The sequence below is a fragment of the Pieris napi genome, chromosome 8 (genome assembly GCF_905475465.1).
Source record: "Pieris napi chromosome 8, ilPieNapi1.2, whole genome shotgun sequence".
Taxonomy (NCBI): domain Eukaryota; kingdom Metazoa; phylum Arthropoda; class Insecta; order Lepidoptera; family Pieridae; genus Pieris; species Pieris napi.
The window spans coordinates 12,627,923-12,647,575 of NC_062241.1; the positions used below are offsets into that span (position 1 = coordinate 12,627,923).

The 19,653-nt window shown below is 34.7% G+C and overlaps 1 protein-coding gene across 3 annotated transcripts in view; it reads right to left on the minus strand.

Annotated features, from left to right (window-relative positions):
• LOC125052055 (1-phosphatidylinositol 4,5-bisphosphate phosphodiesterase) overlaps positions 1–19,653 on the minus strand; it is a 51,819-nt gene that overhangs the window by 9,928 nt on the left and 22,238 nt on the right. For 2 of the 3 annotated variants that reach the window (XM_047652708.1, XM_047652710.1), the window contains exons 4-15: positions 13,953–14,012; positions 12,902–13,039; positions 10,057–10,136; positions 7,338–7,574; positions 6,540–6,706; positions 5,825–6,035; positions 5,354–5,612; positions 4,280–4,462; positions 3,810–3,963; positions 3,143–3,300; positions 2,127–2,333; positions 785–949 (exon numbers count right to left, since the gene is read on the minus strand). In XM_047652708.1, coding sequence (XP_047508664.1) covers positions 785–949; positions 2,127–2,333; positions 3,143–3,300; positions 3,810–3,963; positions 4,280–4,462; positions 5,354–5,612; positions 5,825–6,035; positions 6,540–6,706; positions 7,338–7,574; positions 10,057–10,136; positions 12,902–13,039; positions 13,953–14,012 — 2,019 coding nt within the window. Of the gene's footprint in view, positions 1–784; positions 950–2,126; positions 2,334–3,142; positions 3,301–3,809; positions 3,964–4,279; positions 4,463–5,353; positions 5,613–5,824; positions 6,036–6,539; positions 6,707–7,337; positions 7,575–10,056; positions 10,137–11,704; positions 11,785–12,901; positions 13,040–13,952; positions 14,013–19,653 lie in introns of all 3 variants that reach the window. The other variant, XM_047652709.1, reaches the window with a different exon arrangement.

Below are 19,653 nucleotides of genomic sequence, written 5' to 3' on the forward strand. Positions count from 1 at the left end.
GTAGTTGTCTTTTTTTTTGCATAGTTCCGTTATTTTAGCATTTATTCCGTAGTTTTTAATAAAGTGGGGTAAAAAAAATTTTTTTTTGTCACTACAATAAACTACAAACAATTTAGCATCCGTTTCAAAGTTTTTTATTGAATTATTTGTAATATTTCCTGCTTTGCGCGGTATTAATTATTTTTTCGGCGCAATTAATGATACTACAAAAAAATAAAGTATACTACATTTATGAGCATCGTTTATAGTTTTTGAGTCGGTGTCTTTTTTTTTGCATAGTTCCGTTATTTTAGCATTTATTCCGTAGTTTTTAATAAAGTGGGGTAAAAAAAAATTTTTTTTGTCACTACAATAAACTACAAACAATTTAGCACCCGTTTCAAAGTTTTTTATTGAATTATTTGTAATATTTCCTGCTTTGCGCGGTATTAATTATTTTTTCGGCGCAATTAATGATACTACAAAAAAATAAAGTTTACTACATTCACTAGCATCGTTTGTAGATAAAAGTAAATTTAGAAAAATCAAGTTTTTTCTAAAGCGGGTTCCAGCTTGATGGAGCTAGAAAACAGGGTTTAATTCCTAATAATAGTTACATTCACGGAGTTTGGCGTAAGCATTGTTAATAATATTTATTTATATCACACCGATAATTCTTCACTTAAATACATTTAAAAAAAAAACAAAAGTTGTGACTTCCGCCTTAGGTTCTTGCTTTTAATACTTAATATGTCTTACTACTCGTATAACTTGTTGAGATCTAGATTTAAGTTGATAAACTTACCTTTCTGAATAAAAATGGTTCCTCGTTATAGACAGGGTTCAATCCGTTAGCGGGCACCATTCGTGTCCGGAACTCTTTACGAATGGTGTCGGTGGGTAGACCGTACATGTCAACTTCTACGTAAGTACCCACTTTTTTGTCTGACAAAAATTGACCCGCTATCACCTGCAAACATTTTCGACTATTCTCAAGGACACAGAACTAAAATCGACATTTATTTTTAATTATTTAGTAGGTATATATTAATAATATATGAAGTTTTTATGAATTATTATTTTATATATTAAGTTTTATGAATTGCTATTTTACATAACTAATACATTCTTTTTTTAAAGAAAGCTTTAAGATGACTGAATTACAAAAAACCACAATTAGCATGCAAATGTTAAAATACAATTAAGAATAATTAAATTATTAATAGTCATAATAAACTTTATGTCAGTATGTCAGAAGTAGTAATCTATAAAGGAGCTCGCATGAACAATGGCAGATGGACAAAGAGGGTGACAAGGTGGAAAGGGCCACCAGGGAAAAGAAAGAGAGTACGCTCTCTTGCACGCTGGGCTGACGAGCTTAAAAAAGTTGTTAAAGAAGATTGAGAGAAAAAGCATTAAGACAAAGAGAGATATTAGCCAATTGGAGCTCCTCGAATATATATGTCACCGTAAAATTGTAAAAACCGTTAGATTGTAATCTATCTCGCGAGATTGTAAACTGTCGAAAGATTGTCAACTCAACATACTGCTTGCAATTTAACGTATTATTATTCGGTAGTTATATGAAATTGTTGGGAAGTAAAATTAATCTGTAATTGACCAAAGAAGTTTGAATGATAACTAAGTTAGTGTAGTACAATCTACCGAATACCGATAACCGATATCCGATAGATTACAATCTAACGGTTTTTACAATTTTACGTTAACATATATACTCTATGAGAGTATGTATAAAATTTTAAGTGTGGATTTTCTGTAAAGATGGATGAACGTTTCAAAGAATAGATGTGGTGTAATTAATTAGGGTAAAATAAAAAAAAATGCGAGTAAGAGCAAGACTGCCGAAAATAGAGATTTTAGGCTGTATCTCTCATTTTAAAAGCTTTGTTTATGTACTTCACAATATTGCTTATTATAACGTAGACCTGTTATTGGACATATTTTACAACTATGAAACCTGAAATATCTAGAATACTCTAGATTCATGACTAGAAATTGAATTTTTTTTTTAACTGATTACCCGTTGTGAAAGAAAAGCAAGCTTTAAGGTCCCCGATCGGTCCCCTGTCGAAACCCCTAAATGATAAAAACTAAAAACGAACTTAACCGATGTGTACGAATATTACCTGTACAGCACACTGAGCAGCAATGACTCCGTCGACGGGTGCATCGGCGAAGGGGTCGAAGCTCTTATCCGCCCGACGCATGAAGTCCGGCTTTAGAAGGTACCCGCAATTCCCGTTGTATTCAAACTTGCCCTGGTTCAGCTGCATCGGAAGGTCGGAGGTCTGGAAGTTCAGGGACACCATTTGGCAGCCCGCGTTCCAGAATACCTGGAAAAAAATTAAATTTGGTAATCGAGTATCTCTTGCTTAAAGAGATTTGTGTATAGCTTTTAAAATGAGATGGAATGTTTCATAAAGCTATTTTATTAAAAATTTCATGTGTATATGTTAACGTAAAATTGTAAACACCGTTAGATTGTAATCTATCGGTTATCGGTATTCGGTAGATTGTACTACACTAACTTAGTTATCATTCAAACTTCTTTGGTCAATTACATATTAATTTTACTTCCCAACAATTTCATATAACTACCGAATAAATTGTAAGCAGTTCGTTGAGGTTCACAATCTTTCGACAGTTTACAATCTCGCGAGATAGATTACAATCTAACGGTTTTTACAATTTTACGGTGACATATATATTGTAATCAGGATTTGTATTTTATTGTTTTTACATATTCTTTCAATTATTAATAACTTCTTCCCTGAAAGCTGATTAATTTATTAAGTTAAACAGAAGTATAGTAACATAACAAACAATATGTAAAGTTTAATTGTCCCTTGGAGAAGGACCTACGCATCTACCGCTCCATCATCACCAAATGGAGATGATGAGGTGCCGTTGACGGTTAGAGATTCATATCAATGTTTTAAGTTATTTATTATATAGCTAAACAATGTTATATTTTCACTGAAGTATCTCCAAACCAATTCGACTCAATACGAGCGTTTAAAGGCCGGTAACGCACTCACGAGTATCGCAATGTAAGTGTCCATGGGCGGTATCGCTTAACATCAGGTGAACTTCTTACCCCCTGTTATATATATATATATATATACATATATAAAAATGTTACCTGAGGCATATAGTTAGACGAATCAGCTCTGGTCCCCTTGGGGTAAATTCGAGACATCTGACGTTTGTTGTAGTTGACGAAGTCAATGGCCTGACTCTTGAGGTAGTTCATTCCCGTTGTTTCGGCGAAGGAAGACATGTTGTGGTGGATGTTTCGCTCTGTTTATTATTAATTAGTTTAATGTAGGTAGCATTGAACTAGAGCTAAACTTTTGCCGTAACCTCTCAATGGGGTATGGAGCAAGGTTAATTAAGCGTAATGGTATTATGGACAAGAAAAATAACTGGTTTCAAACGCATTTTATATCACAATCTTAGTTATAATGATTAAACTGTTTTTAAACATATTTTTTATATATTTCGTAATCCTACAGCTAACAAATTATATACAACAAAAAAACTATTTTACTAAACATATCGCCAAAGATGGAATACATAATGTATACAAAATGGTTCAAATATTTACAAAAAAATAATCAATAAAAATTAAATACGTAATACCTTTAATAAATAATAAATTATTAATTCTAGTTTAATTCATTAATTCAAAATAATAATTCGGCTGTGTTGTGTGATGGTGTGAAAGTGAGGGTGTGTGTATGCTCACGATGCAGGTGATTTAGATTTTTTTAAGATAAGCGACATTGAATAGAACAATTATTACTTACTCTCGGCCTCCTCAAAGGAGATGAACTTGATGGGCTGCGCGTAGTTGACCATGGAAGACAGCCAGGGGTGAACGTTGGTGGTGGAGCCCGTGTATTGCACCGGCGGAGGGGCGTCGTCCCCTGCCGCGGCTGCCTCCACGACTATTTCCTCGGGCTATAGGGGATGAAAATAGAATAAGCCAACCACCACAGACAGTTACGAACCATTACAATGAATAATTTAGAATTTAAAAACGATTAATATCGTATATTTAACACAGGAGCAGCTTAACCAAGAATCTCATAATTATAATTTGATTTTAATTCAGGAATCGATTTAGGGTTTGATAGAATGACCCAGTTTGCTGGAATTGGACTAAAAAATTGCGGATTCCAATAATTATGACCCAGCTTTAATATAAACGTCTTAGGTCCATATTCTAATTCGTATCTCAAGCCACTACCTCGTCTTGAGTGCTGTAAAAAATTACCTTCTTGTCTTCTGGAAGAACAACAGCCGATGCGTCCTCTTTAACCTCGTCTTCAATCACGAACTGTCCCTGCCTGAACAGCTCCAACTCCTGTTTCTCGACTTCTTGCTTTAACCGCTTGTTCTTTATCATTATCTTCTTTTTCAAAAGGCACGGTGGAGGAAGAGGCATTCCTGGCTCCAACTGAAATAAGGATTTCAAAAAAACCACTCAACTTGTGTATGCCATCAACTTGTACTCGTAGAAAAACAATAAACACAAAACACGGCAAAAACTTAAATGAAAACGTGACAACGCCCTTAAAGAGTAGTCAGCGACACATGGATACCCATTTTAGCGGGTGCGTTGCCAGCCTTTTTAAGAGTAGTATGGTCTTGCTTAAACAGTTGGAGGTTGTATCTCCCAGGGAAGACCCCCACTAGTCCATAGTTCACTTGTTCGCAAAAGAAAATGTCTTGTGAAGCGGAACGTGGAAGACTTCCAGCCATCAAGGTGCGACTTCGCAACGTGCGGCCTTATTGCTTATAAGCGAGGATATTATCTCTTCCAGGTAAACCATTTTAAGAGATAAACAGAGAAGTGCATACGAAAAAAAAAATTAACAAAAATAATTGTTTAATTGATACAGACTTAAATATCCATTCAAAAATAATTAAAGTAATTTTATTACAAATAATAATATAACTTATCATAAATTCAGTTTACGCCAGTAACTGTTTTATTAAGCCAACATTGTATTTTACATAAAACATGAAACACAAAACAATTAATATCCGCCATCTTGTCTTAAAAAAATATAAAGATTATTAAGACAATCACAGGGTTACGTAGAGGTAGGAGATAGAGAATGCAATTGCTTTGATAAGAGATATTTAAAATGAGGCAGGTAGGCGAATGAATTTAGGCGCTTCTCTCTTAGTCTCTCTCAAACTTTTCCGTCTCTTTCTGTTTATGCTGTGATGAAAAGAGACACATAAATAATTTCTTTAAAAAGGCGAAATTTGATTATTATACATAATTTACAGGCAGGTTAAGCTAATTAAGTTTCCTAAAATTAAAATTCCTCTTACTAACCGGATAATCAGGCAGCGGCTCCTTCATAAGCAGATCTCCAAGAATTTCATCGCAGTACTTGGCTAACTTGTACTGCTGGGCCTTACAGCAGTGGTTCTCAAAGGATAGGATCACGGGATAGTCTGACGTCACAAAAGCTGTGTCCCTCAAAGCGTAAATCACGTCTTTGAATAAAATGTCAGTGCACATGGCCATTCCGTGAGTTATTATTGGCTCCTCGTCTTCACCTTTGCCGTCCCAGCAGTCGAGTTCGACGCATCTGCAAGAGGTTTTTGAGGATGACCCAAATATTCGTTTGGAGGATGACTAAAATTATATGATGAAGTAGGCAATTTAGTTTTTTTTTATTTAACTGTATTCTTAGTTTTCTGAAGTTTAGATTAAATAAAGGACACGATGTGAAAAAGAAATAAATGCACATGATTAGAGAGTATCGGTTTTGGCCTAAAGTATAAGAAGAAGGTAACTTACCGACATCCAGCCAGCAAAACCTGTCTATACATTTCAACAGAACTCTTTCCACCAAACTGACGACCAGATAAATACGTGTTATGGGATGAATTAATGTAATAGTGGGATAGAGGCTGGTCCATTTCCATGTAGAAGTCCAGACGGTCGAGGAACACTGGAGCGTTCTCATCCGACATAAGGTATCGGATGAGACCGTCTTTTGTAAGGCACTCTGGAAATATGTATTAAACGTGATTTATGTACGAACAAAGTTATCTTTTTTTATGTAACAGGAGGCAAACGGGCAGGAGGCTCACCTGATGTTAAGTGATACCGCCGCCCATGGACACTCACATTGCCAGAAGGCTCGCAAGTTCATTGCCGGACTTTTAAGAATTGAGTGAGACCTTCTCAATGCCAGAGGGCTCTTACGTTGCCAGCCTACTAAGCATTAGTACGCTCTTTTCTTGAATGGTTCGGATTGAATTGGTTCTTAAATTCGTGGGCAGAGTGTTCACATATAAGTGGTGCGCGGTAAAAACTGCGTTCAAAACGCTTTGTATACATATACAATACGTACATTAGGTACAATACATTGTTTATGTAACTTGACGTTATAGATTTATATGCGCGTTTATCCGTTAAAATTATCCTATTTGCATTTAAATACACATCAAACTTTCTCACCAAAGAGTACAAATATGTGAGAGATAATAAAATAAATTGTACAACTCACTGGCAGCTTTTGCTTCGTCATTCTGTTCATAAGTTTCGATAATTTCCACTGCTCGCTTGTCTTCGTACAGTGGGTAAAGAATTTCATTGAGTCTCGGGTCACGCTGCTTCTCATTCAGGAAGTTGACAAATTGTTCCAAATTGATACGGTCCGATTTGCCTTGAGTTCTGTAAATTTTCGTATGAGCTCTTTAGCAATAGGTTCGTTTTGATGAATCGTATGTTCCCGTCCTGAGCACTAAAAAGCAGTCTACCCAAAAGAATAGTAAGTCATTTAAACATCCGACCTATCAACTTTTTGATATTATTTCAAAACCGATTTTAAAATCCCCGAAGTCGGAATATACTTTTATTAAAACTTCTTAATGCTTGTGTTTAGCTTTTACTAATGAGTAAACTTCCGTACAAATAAAAAATTGTCTTCGAAAAATATATTTAACTGTAAGTTATTTTATACTAATAAAAATATAGCTAGACAAAGTGTAGTCTAGGTGTTCATGTAAATTTATTATCCACTGCGCATCGAGAATGCATAACTTCATTCAATTTTGCACATCATTAAATAAAATATCTGTACTGATAATGGAGGAAAAAATGTAACTTTTAATGAACAGGCGCAGGGCATTTCTGCGTATGTTTCGTTGATATGTTTTACCAGTTCCTGTAAAATAATTTTGACTGGAAATCGAGATATTATACGAAATCTCTAACCACAGGCCCAATTACCGATTCAAAGGAGCAGTTTCGCATGTATCGTGCAGACGGACTAATAATTTGTTATATACAAAATAATACTTACATAGTCCTAAACAATTCTTCAATATCATTTCTGGGGCAGATCTTATGATACAGGGCGTAGAACTTATCAAATGTGAATGCTTCTCTTTCCATAGCCTCATTTTTCCCAGAAGGAAGTCCGAGTTCCGAGAGACATTGGTAAACCAGCTTTTCCGTTTTCCCTGAAGCGAATGTTCGCGCGACCACCTTAACTGGCACCTTGCCTTTGGGATCCGTGAGGAAACTTAGACGCATCCAACTAGAATTTTCAAGGTAATTTAATCATATAGATACGGGGGTGGAATTTTAATATAAACGCAGCAGACGTAATAACATTTATACATACATTATATATTGGCTTTTATACTAATGAACTAAACATGCACCATAGTATTAGAATATTTAAAAGATAAAATAAATATAAAAAGACAACCATATAAAAATGTCCTTTTGTGCATTTGGACACAAATAAAAACGAAATCTTTCTTAATTTAAAGCACTAACGTGTCCATCTCTTTTTATTAGCCTTAACACAAATTGTCAGAAAGAGACTTTCATATGAGCTTATTACAATATTACATAGACTGATTTAGCTTTTATGGATGAGATAAACATGTTATATGTGTATAGTAAAGCACAGATTGCTTTGATCCGAAACAAAATCATTGTACCTTATTATTTGAAGACTACAGGATAACATAAATAACGTATATTAGATACGCCCGAGGATAAAATGCCTTGTGACAGAAGTCAGAACGAAAAAATTCAGTTATTTGATTATCAATATAACGGTTTACAAGTTTTATTAATAATATTAAGATTTTTTATACAAAAAATTGTCGATTGATTTGATTATGATGAAAAATGAAAATAGTGTCAGAGAACACAGCAAAAGGCTCACGTTTTATTACGTAATACCGACGCCCATAAACAATCACATTACTAGAGGATCACAAGTAAGTACGTTGCCCGACTTTTACAAATTGATACTTTATTTTTATATGGCCCCAAGTAGAATTGATTATTTTCACATCTAGTAACAAAAAAACGAGTAGACAAAAAAAAATGTGTGCGTGTACTAGGTGTACACACGTAAGAAGTGAAACTTCTTTATGACCTTATTTTTCGAAAAATGATCTACTATATGCAACTTTACAGAAATTGGTTAAATAAAGTTAAATTAGAGAAAGTTTAACAAAAGGCTTTTATTATCATAGACATGAATACAAATACAATTATTTCATTTTAACTTCTTACTGTACTACTATGTAGTACTAAGATTATTACAGAATTTCATTAATTGTAATAGAATTATTAGTATTACTATCATTGTTATCGTTATTATATATTTTTGTTACTAATGGCTTCGAATCTCTTCGGATCAACCGTGGTAGGGACAAGAAAAAGATGGCGCGTAACGGAAAAATGTGACGCGTAACGAAAAAATGTTACACTAAATTTTTCCCAACCCCGATAAAGAAGTTTCACTTCAAAAACGCCAAAAATGTTATCTACTACCTACATCCCAGAATTATTAAAATAACAAACTCCGCTCTATAATCTATGTTTATCTCTTCGTCTACATCTTAAACCATAAAAGGTGAAAAGTAAATGTATACCTATATTTTTGTCTACCAAAATTTAATCAAGGTAACAAAGAGCCATTTACAAAGAGAAATCCCCAATTTGCGAAACAATTGTTTTACTTCAATTTACTTTCATCTAATTTTAAACATTTTCGTAAATATTGTTACACAAACAGGAAAATCTTTTTCCCTTATTACCGTATTTCTACATATTTTGTCAATATATTAAACGCTTAATTTTTGCGTATCCTCGTATTCATTTTGAAATATTTTCCTTCGGATCAAAACTATCAGAATTTAAAAAAAAGTGCGTACAAAGTACACATGATAGAAGTGAAACTTCTTTCGGAAAGTAATTTTTAAGTCTTGCTCGTATTTATACAAATCAACTTAGGTTTCCGAGACTTAGAGGGAGGGAAAAAGGAAGATATGTCAGAAATTTTATTTTTTTAATTTATTTCTTTGATAATAAAAAAAACGTGGCATTTTTATTTACTATTCGTTATTTGAGATTTCAATAAATTATTTTGCATAAAATATAAATACTAATATTTCATAAATTCTCTTTACAAATTTTAAAAATAGAATATCTATAAAGAAATTCGCCCTTCTCACTCTCTCTTAATCGGTCTCAATCGCTCTCTCCCTTTACTTCGACAAAAAAGCTGACGTGACGCTAATATTATTATTATTAAAAAAAAATACTCTCTTACGCCTAAAGAAGTTTCACCTCAAAAAATAATATACAGAACTGGGCAGACTTCCGACCACAATCCCACCCGATGTTAAGTGATGTTGAGGGCACGCCTGTCCAGGAGATGCCTATTTAACCGCCGCTTAAATGAACTCATATTAAACTGTCTAGGAAATATGGAAGGAGGCAAGGAGTTACACATCTTTGCTGTTTTTATAATAAACGAACCAAATCGTGCAGTGCGTCACCTGGGGATGTCAACAACAAAGGGGTGAAACTCCAGCGTGCTTCTAGATGAGAGTTGTTTGAAAGGGGATATATTTATAGACAATACACCTGTAGCCACATAATGTGATTATACTGATTGTATTTGTATGAGTGCTTTGACCACTTTTTATATCGGCAACCCGTTTCGAAAGACGTCAATATTTCTAGCAGCGCACACAATATAATATACTTACTGCTTCATAAGACTCGTCCTCGGACAGACATTGTTAATTTTGTTATTGTGAGTGATGTGCCGCAACCCTTCTTTCCACACCTTAACAAAGACATGCAATGACCCTTGTATAATATATCTAGCGTTTGAAAGTCTAAATTCAATTTAAAAGTTGTATGAGCGATGCGCGATTTTCATTGAATAAGGAAATTGTATTTTTGTTTTAATTTACAATACATGGACTGGCGAAGAACATATGTGATATAAAACCTTTTAAATTAATAAAGGTAATTTTCATATGAAACATTTATTGCGTTTTTAATTTGTTGTTTTAGAATTATTATAGTAAAAAGAACGATATGTTCGGTATAATTTGTAGGAGTTTTATTTAAAAAATGAGTTATAAAAAAGTTTATTTTATATAAATAAAAAATAATACATCCTTTTTAGGTCTGGGTCTCAGGTGGATGTATCTGTTTCATGATCATTTGGCAATCTAATAGGCCAGTACCTGACACACGTAGTCGACTTTTTGTGTCTAAGGCAAGCCGGTTTTCTCATGATGTTTTCCTTTACCGTACGAGCGAATGTTAAATGCGCACATGGATAGAAACTCCATCGGTGCACACCCGGGGATCGAACCTACGGCCTCAGGGAGAGTCGCACTGCTAATTTCAAGTTTATTATATATGTTTTTCTAAAATTAATTTCGTAACCACATTTTCCCTCTTTAAATATACGCTTGATATTCGTCACGTTGAAATTCAACGATAAATTTGGGTTTTTAAACTTTCAAATCCAGCTCTATTTGAATTTTAAAACCACCATCTGTGTAAACGTTGATTACCATCTCATACATTATACAAAGGTCAGATAAAAAATAAAATAAACAGTTAACCAACACTGGATAAAACTGATGCTATGATCTGAAAAACTTGAAGCCATCGAAAAGCAACTTTATGTGGATTATTTGACACGTTAGCAAAGCACTTTTCGTAAAATGTATTTTAATTTCCAGGAATCTATTCAAATATTTTCTCTATTTTGCTTTTAACAAAGCATTGGTTAACTGTTAAAAACATGCAAAGTTTTGAAACACAAAGGCGTTAGACAATAAGCTTATTTAAATAATTAGTAACAAGTTTAGGCCATGCGAAAGCTTTCCAGAGTAAAGGAACGGTAGCTTTAAAAGTTATTCATCGTAACGCGCTAATTATATTCGAAACTAGTAGATTTGAGATATAATAATGAATGCGGATTTTCTACCACACTTTTTTTTATAAGTATAATTGTTTAAGCCAGTGTTTCCCAACGTGGGGTACACGCCCCAAAGGGGGGCAATTTAATTGTTAAGGGGTACTCGAAAATGTACTTACTGTATTTCTTATTTCTTAAAAATTCCTATTCAGTTCTAAAACCTATCATTAACATAATTTTCTGTGTTATTCGGCATAAGATTTATTTAAGATATTCACAATAAAAATAAGTATTTATTTATTGCTTGCAAAACATAATTTGGTAAATTAAATTTTAATTACTAATTATTATTGCATAATAACTACACAGACTAGTTTAGAGAGTTATCTTTATTATTAATTAAAGCTCTATGAATTTTGCGTCACCGTCCTTTACTCTGATTTATTTGCGAGCCTCAAGTGTCCCAAACTTACTGTTTCTTGAGACAAGTCATGGGGCAAACGTTGTTGGCTTTCACGTTGTGGGTGATCTTTCTCAAGCCATCCAACCAGACCTTGACATTTTTTTTAAATTTTAAACCACCTGTTACTCTATAACTCTCGATAGCGATTCCGACTGAAATTTCGAGATATTGTACCGCGCCAAATACACCGAAATTCCATACAAAAGCATCCGTATCGCCATTGAAAGTTACAGAATACCGACGCAGGAATAATATTTGTAAAGTCTATAAGAGTTTAGGGTGTAAATTCATAAACGAGACTAAACGCTAAGTATGACTTCCGTATGTCAAAAACGTATTGAATTATGACAGTAGCCATACTTTGAGCTAAGTCTCCTTTCTTACCCTCAACTTCACACGGTCCGTTAAATACTGGTCTACTTGTTGATTAGTAAATTGATAAAGAGTGTTTAAATTTAATTAATGACGTTTCATCTCATTTATACAATTCAATCTTCGTTAACAAACCCTTATTCATAATGAATAAATCTATGTCTACCGTTTTAACTGAAGTATTCAACTGTCTCTTCTCATTGTATGTATTTGAAAAAAAAGAGACAAAAGTGTTGAGTTTCATCATCCACGTCAAGGCAAGATACAAAATACCATGCGTATCACCTCGACGTCCGTCGTTCCACAACTGAATGATTCTTGAGGCAGTTTCTGCCGCGCACCACCACTATGTGGAACCAGCTGCCCACTTAAGAATTTCCGAACCAATTCGACTTAGGGTCCTTCAATAAAAGAGCGTACCAATTCTAGAAAGGCCGGCAACGCACTTGCGGGCCTTCTGGCAGTGTGAGTGTCCATGGGCGTCGGTATCACTTAGCATAAAAAAAATTCTCTCTAAATTTCCGGTATAGGTTTCTAGTAAATTCTCTTAACTTAAGTACTCTTTCTTTCTTTTTTTTTATGTAATAGGAGGCAAACGGGCAAGAGGCTCACCTGATGTCAAGTGATAGCCCATGGACACTCACATTGCCAGAAGGCTCGCCAGTTCTTTGCTGGTCTTTTAAGAATTGGTACGCTCTTTTCTTGACGGACCCTAAGTCGGATTGGTTCGGAACAATTTCAGTAGCAGCTGGTTTCACATAGTGGTGTGCTGCAAAAACCGCCTTAAGAAACGCTCAGTTGTGAAACAAAATGGAAGGAATGTATCAATCTTTACCTTGGCAGTATTTGCATCAGGACAGACTACATGTTGATAGTTGATGTTGATGTAATCCGTACCACTGCATATGGTTAACGATTTTTCCTCTAATTGGTTTCCATGTTTGGTCGTTAGTTTGTCGTTCAATTTTGTGTCCTGCAATCGTTGAGCAAAGTAAATAAGAGATCCGAATTCAAATCCGATACAAACTGAATTTTAACATCAAACAATCACAGATCTCGCTTGTTAGCCTACATTATCTAAATAATTAATTATTGTTAGTACCAATATACTCAAAGATAAGATTTTAATCTATTAACGTAATTAAGTAATAGATGTAAGATATTCGAGGTAATGTGTTCCCAAAAAGTCTTCATCCAGGAGGCTTGTAAGTTAGGGTTCCTAAATTAGCCAAATTAACACAATATAACGCCTGCCGCCTTTGTGGTTTTGTATTTATTATTTCGTAATACAGATAACAAATACTATATGTTTATTATGGTATATAAGATACAGGTATCACTTATTCTACGACAATAAATTTGTCTCGGTAGACATCCCTACTCATCGGCAAAAAAGACATAGGGTGTAAGCAGAGAGAAAAAGCCGGCGTAAAAACTCTCGGTACTCTTTTAAAATATCAAAGCATCATACAAAATGACTATGGCCAATATAGATAGAAGAAACCAGAAGGAGGGAGATACGGTCCGCTCTTTATTTGTATTAAATTACTTTGTTTGTATTAAGTAACAAACAATTACACTAAAAATATAGCCAGAGATGGAATACATAATATTTACATACAAAAAGGTTCAACAATTTACAAAAGGGAACAAACAATAAAAATAATTTAATACATTTAACTAAGTGGTACCTAATTTGGCTGTGTTGTGTGACGGTGTAAAAGTAAGGGTAAGTGTGAAGGTGTAGGTATGCTCATGATGCAATGTATTATTAGTTATAATTTGTGCTTCAATCACTTTCAACTCATGTAGAATGTCTACCAATTAAAAATGTTTTAAACATAAACATGTTCCTACTCTGCACGTATGCGTTCTGAGGCTTTTACCTTTGGCACTCCTCCAGATCTGATGTCGCTGACTTGACACAGTTCTATCACGTCTCCATCCTGAAACCAAACAATGCGAGAATAATGCATCAATCTTTTCGAAGATCATTTCATGTGAATAAAAAGATAAATTAATATTAAAATATTGTATTAAACTTTTTTTAAAGAAGTTTACACGTATTATTTTATAGTTAGTGTTACGTAACCATGGCAATTATTTAAACAAAACAATTTCAAACACTACCGATTGTTAATTACAAATAAACAGTCGCTTTTTAGAAGGAAATGAAGCGGAAGGAACCCATTACTACTAAGATCTCACAATAATTTCCTGCGACACATGGTGACAATTTCCGCTAGTTCCTTCAGAACAACAATGCATCTTTTTAAAATCCATATTTCCTTTTTTTCAGGGGTCAAACGGGCAAGAGGCTGCGATGTTAAATGATACGTCATGGGCACTCTCAATCTCAGGCTTGCGAGTATGTTGCTGGCCTTTTAAGAGTTGGTACGCTCTTTACTTGAAGGACCCTAAGTATAGGTTTGGAAATACCACAACGGGTAGCGGAATCCACATAGCGGTGGTGTCCGGAAAAAAATCGAGAAAGCCGTCGAGGTGGGATTTCATTCTGCCGCAACGTCTGATGATGAAACTCAGCTGGCTGGGTTCAGACATTTTGATACCGTAGTTTTAATTAAAGTTAACAAATAAGTATTAAGTGCTAAACAGTGAGTGAAAAAATAGAACACAAGAACAGAGTGTCTCCCCATTAATAGAGACTGTAAGTAGTATTATTGGACACTTCCACAATTGTGTTAAAAATCCTATTTAGTAAATTAGGTTAGACTTAGATTACTTATTAGTCTTAAGTTAGGCTAGATCGTAATATTCCATAATGTCTTAATGAAGACACATGTATAAAAAAATGTTAACAAATTAAATTATGCAAAAGCAAACATTGTTACTTCCATTTACAATCAAATTTTAGCTCATAGTATAAACTGAATACCTCTATGAAACCATAAATCATTTAACTGCTACGGTTATTTTATATACTAAAACGCTTATATACATTGTATTACTATATATATTTTAATCAATTAATAGATCATTATCTTTCAATCAACGTTCAATTAAAAATCTTTTGTCGTATTCAATCAAAAAAACCAGTATTATCGAACTACATCGCTCAGCTGACGTCCGACCTACATACGAATATTGTTATCCGAGGCATTATGGATGAGCTATGTTTGCTCACTTAAAACGCGAATGATTTTAGAGGGATTTTTGTTGAGTATAGTTATTATAATTGTACTAATACTAGGCAAACATTCTCAGCACGCTTAGATTTAAATGTCTTCAAAAAAATCGCAGATTAATTAGAAATAGCCTGTCTAGGGACTAGTCCCAGGCCTTTTTATCACCTAGATAATAGTTAACTTTATAGTAAGCCTTTTTACACAGCATTTCTTTAATTTTTCTTTATTTCTTAAATTTATTAAATGGCAGAGTTAAAAGAGCCTCTGGCAGTTTATTAAAGGAAAGTATCCCAAAAAAGATTTACTAACTTTAGATAGTCTAGTACGCGGAAATTGCAACCTGCGTTTGTTATGTATGTATACGTATACAGTAAACTTCTCGCTATTATTGTATACATATTACATACATAATATTTTCATAAATATATTAGGTACGAGAGAAATTTCCTTGAATTTATCTCTCAGATATTCCCTACATTTTAAATTTTGTTGCTCAGGGATAATGTTCCAACCTAAGGGTTGGATGCATTGGCGAACCCCTTAAGGGCGTGTGGACCCAGCCCTACAGTCCCCGCTTCAAGATCGACATCATCTCAAACGAAAGCGTCGTAATGGTAAGAAATCAAATCATATGTAAACAGTGAACAGGAAATCCCTGCGTAACGAATTCTTTTTGCCATTAAAACGTCCAGAATTAAGATCAAAAATATACCAATCTTAGGATATAATCAAAGGCAGCACCAAGTGTTTCATGCTCTATAGCCTTTTTCTATTTATTTAAGAAAACGAAAGAAAATTTGCCATCAAATTTCCCAATTACACGTAAGACCACATCTCAAGCTACTGTTAATTAAATAAAATGTAACACTGTTCTTTGATCTTCATCTAATTGGATCTTTTCCTCTCCTAATGAGGCAGCCTCGTTTCTGGGCCTATTTAAGTAATTATATACTGGTCCTTTTACTTAGATATATTTGTTGTAGAAATGTTGTGCCTGGATATTTAATGACTGTACTGTAAGGTTATAGAGCTGTGTTGGCCTAGTGGCTTCAGCGTGAGACTCTCAACCCTGTGATTGTAGGTTCGATCCCCGGCTGTGCAATGTGCAACACTTCTTTTCTTTTTCGACTTTCTTTCCATATGCGCATTTAACATTCGCTCGAACGGTGAAGGAAAACATCTTGAGGAAACCGGCTTGCCTTAGACCCAAAATGTCGACGACGTGTGTCAGGCACAGGAGGCTGATCGCCTACTTGCCATGATCATGATCATGAAACAGATACAGACATCGGAAGCCCATACCTAAAAAGGTTGTAGCGCAACTTTTTTATTTATTTAATGTAAGTTTATATAATATAACACTCTGAGGGCGAATTTATGATAAATAAAGAATTCTTGAATAAGTATTATACAAGACTTCTATTATTATGTCAGTGTAGACGACACTTTGACAGTTCCAGATAGCAGTAACTAGGTCATCTCGGATGCGCCATTGTGCTTTGATGTACCATTGAATAAATGCGCCACATCGATTCGTATGTCTAGGTTTGCCTGAATGGTACGTGTGTCTAGTTATAAAAGTATAACGCTCAGTGGTAGCGTTCGATTGTCAAAAGTCAAAAATCATTTATTCATATAGGTAACACAATGTACACTTATGAACATCAAATGCTAGAAAAGAAATATACATTAAATGCTTCTAATTTTACATTAAGTACCAGTTCTCAAATCAAGGGCGTAGAACGAAAGAGAAGAACTGGCAATAAACTCTCCGCCACTCTTTTTAATCACACACATACACAGACACACAGGCCTACCTATAGCCTTAAAGACCAAATAAACTGAAGAACTGAACAAAAAGAGATGAAGCGCCATTAAAAAAATATCTCGCGATTACGTGAATTGCTATTATTAAAAATTAAGAAAAGTTAACTTTATGACGCAAGTTTCTTTAAAACATTTTCAATTTCTATTATCGTCGATTATAACTCCCTTAACTTAAATTTACAATTTGGCTACCAATTACGTATTACATTATTAATTTCATTTCTTTTTCAGGAAAGCGATGTCTGATAGACTGCACGGGACATTGCTTAAAGTTCTGGTGGTCTTGGCTCTTCCCGCCGGGCTCGGGCGACATCTACTCCAGAAATTTCCTCATTATATTTAGGGACGAGTAGGAGCCCGCTGGCCGGCGAGTTACCTCTTGTCTTTATCTTACTGACTTATTTGTCAATTCTGTGGCAGAATTTTCCCAGCTGCGATCTGTGCTCGAGAAACATGTCGGATAGCCCATCCCGGGATTCCCTTATACCAGTTTCGAGCTTCAGATCGCACCTGGCTCTTTAGAAAGTCGGACAGTCTAGAAGTAAATGAATCACCATGTGGTCGGTTCTTTCGTCAGCGTCGCACGCGGGGCTTGTCTTCGGTCAAGTGATACATCAAAGACTATGGAATCAGTTCATCGACATCAGAATGGCGGACGAAATAAAACGAATGGAATTAGACGTTATGGCCTATTTCAGTTTATGTTTCTCTTTAATCCATTAAGCTCATTGTAGTTTCAATTACGTTGCAAGTACAATTGATTTATGACTCATAAACGATAGAAATGGATTTGCGAATTGAGTACCGCAATGCTCCAATAAAACTTTTAGGTAAACACAATTACATCAGGCAAATATATCTGCGTAGATGCCAAGCCAATGTTAGATTCGTTACAAAACAAAAGGCGTTCAACATTGGATGGGAAGTAATGTAGCTTTACAGTCAGTCTCGTCTTCAAACATACTTAGTTGTTATATGTTATATCTCAACGTTGAATATCTAATAAAGCCTATTCCCATTGCTTACATTGAATAGAAATTTGTTGCTTAAATTATATATGGTCTATAAAAATTAATTTTATAGACCTTACAATAAGTACCTACATTTATCAAGCAACTAAAAACCTATTGTTATCTTATACATGCTGAATAAATAAATAAAGAATGACTTCTGTATCTATCTTATGAACATTTGCCAATTTTTTGGCTGATACCTGCAGTATTTCCGAACCAATCCGACTTAGGGTCCATCGAGAAAAGAGCGTACCAATTCTTGAAAGGCCGGCCACGCACATGCGAGCCTTCTGGCAATGTGTGTGTCCATGGGCGGCGGTATCACTTAATATCAGGTGAGTCTCCTGCAGATTGCCTCCTATTACATAAAAAAAATCTAATAGGCGACTTTTTGGGTTTAAGGCAAAATTTCCTCACGATGTTTTCCTTCACCGTTCGTGCGAATGTTATATGCGCACATAGAAAGAAAGTACATTGGTGCACAGCCGGAGATCGAACCTCAGGCATGAGAGTCGCACCCTGAGGCGACAGCAGCCAACACTGCTCAAATTACGTGCTAAATACTAAGGCAATAAAAAAGTATTAATTTATATACAAATTATACGTCTAAAATTTCGTAACTCAATTACGTTAGCTTTGATCGAGTGAGATGAAGTCAAGGAGGTCCTAACTTGATTCCTTTGATTGAAGGGTGCGAGTAAGTCAACAGTGTCGAGCCATGTGATGTATTAAAGGGGATTTGAGACACGAAATATATTTGAGTTCATTGATATCAAGATCAATTCAACTATGTGTATAAAGCAGCAAAGGCATGATGTTCTCGTGCGCTTTATACTTCATATATAAAAAAATAATAAGATTCAACCTTATATAAACTTTTGATAGGCCTGGCGTCACGAAGATGTGCAGCGTTTGTCTGTGAGTAATCCAATTTGGCGTATCACGGACGTGGCAGACGATTGACACTGGCACACGTGATGTTTTGCGTAGGTTGCATTTGTATAAGATGAAATACATTTTGTTTATAATTGGATATAATATGCTAGATTGTTACAAATGTTAACCAGACTTATTGGATTACGGAAACTGTAATGTATACACATATATATAATTGAACATTGTGATAAATTTAGTGTCCGTTTAGTAATGATTACAAAAAGACCTGATCGAAATCTTAAATGGGTTTTCACTGCCCCACACTTTAGTTCAAAGAATTATTATATATATTATATTATCAATTAGTCTATATAACATTTATTCTGTATGCAGTTAAATTGTACAAAAATTATATTATAAAACTAGGCCGCGTTAGCAAAGAAGCCATAGATTCGAATCACGAGAAAAAAAACACAAAACACCCCTCGCCTGGATCTGTTTAGAAACTACGAAAGTCGTATCATTTTAATTTTTAACATTTAATAGTTTAAGCACTAACTTGTATATTACATTTAAATCATTTATTACTTAAACATTTCCGAACCAATTCGACTATGGGACAAGAAAAGAGGATACCAATTCTTAAAAGGCAACGCACTCGCTAGCCCTCTGGCAATGAGAGTGTCCATGGGCGGTGGTATCTCTTACCGGTGAGCCTGCTGCCC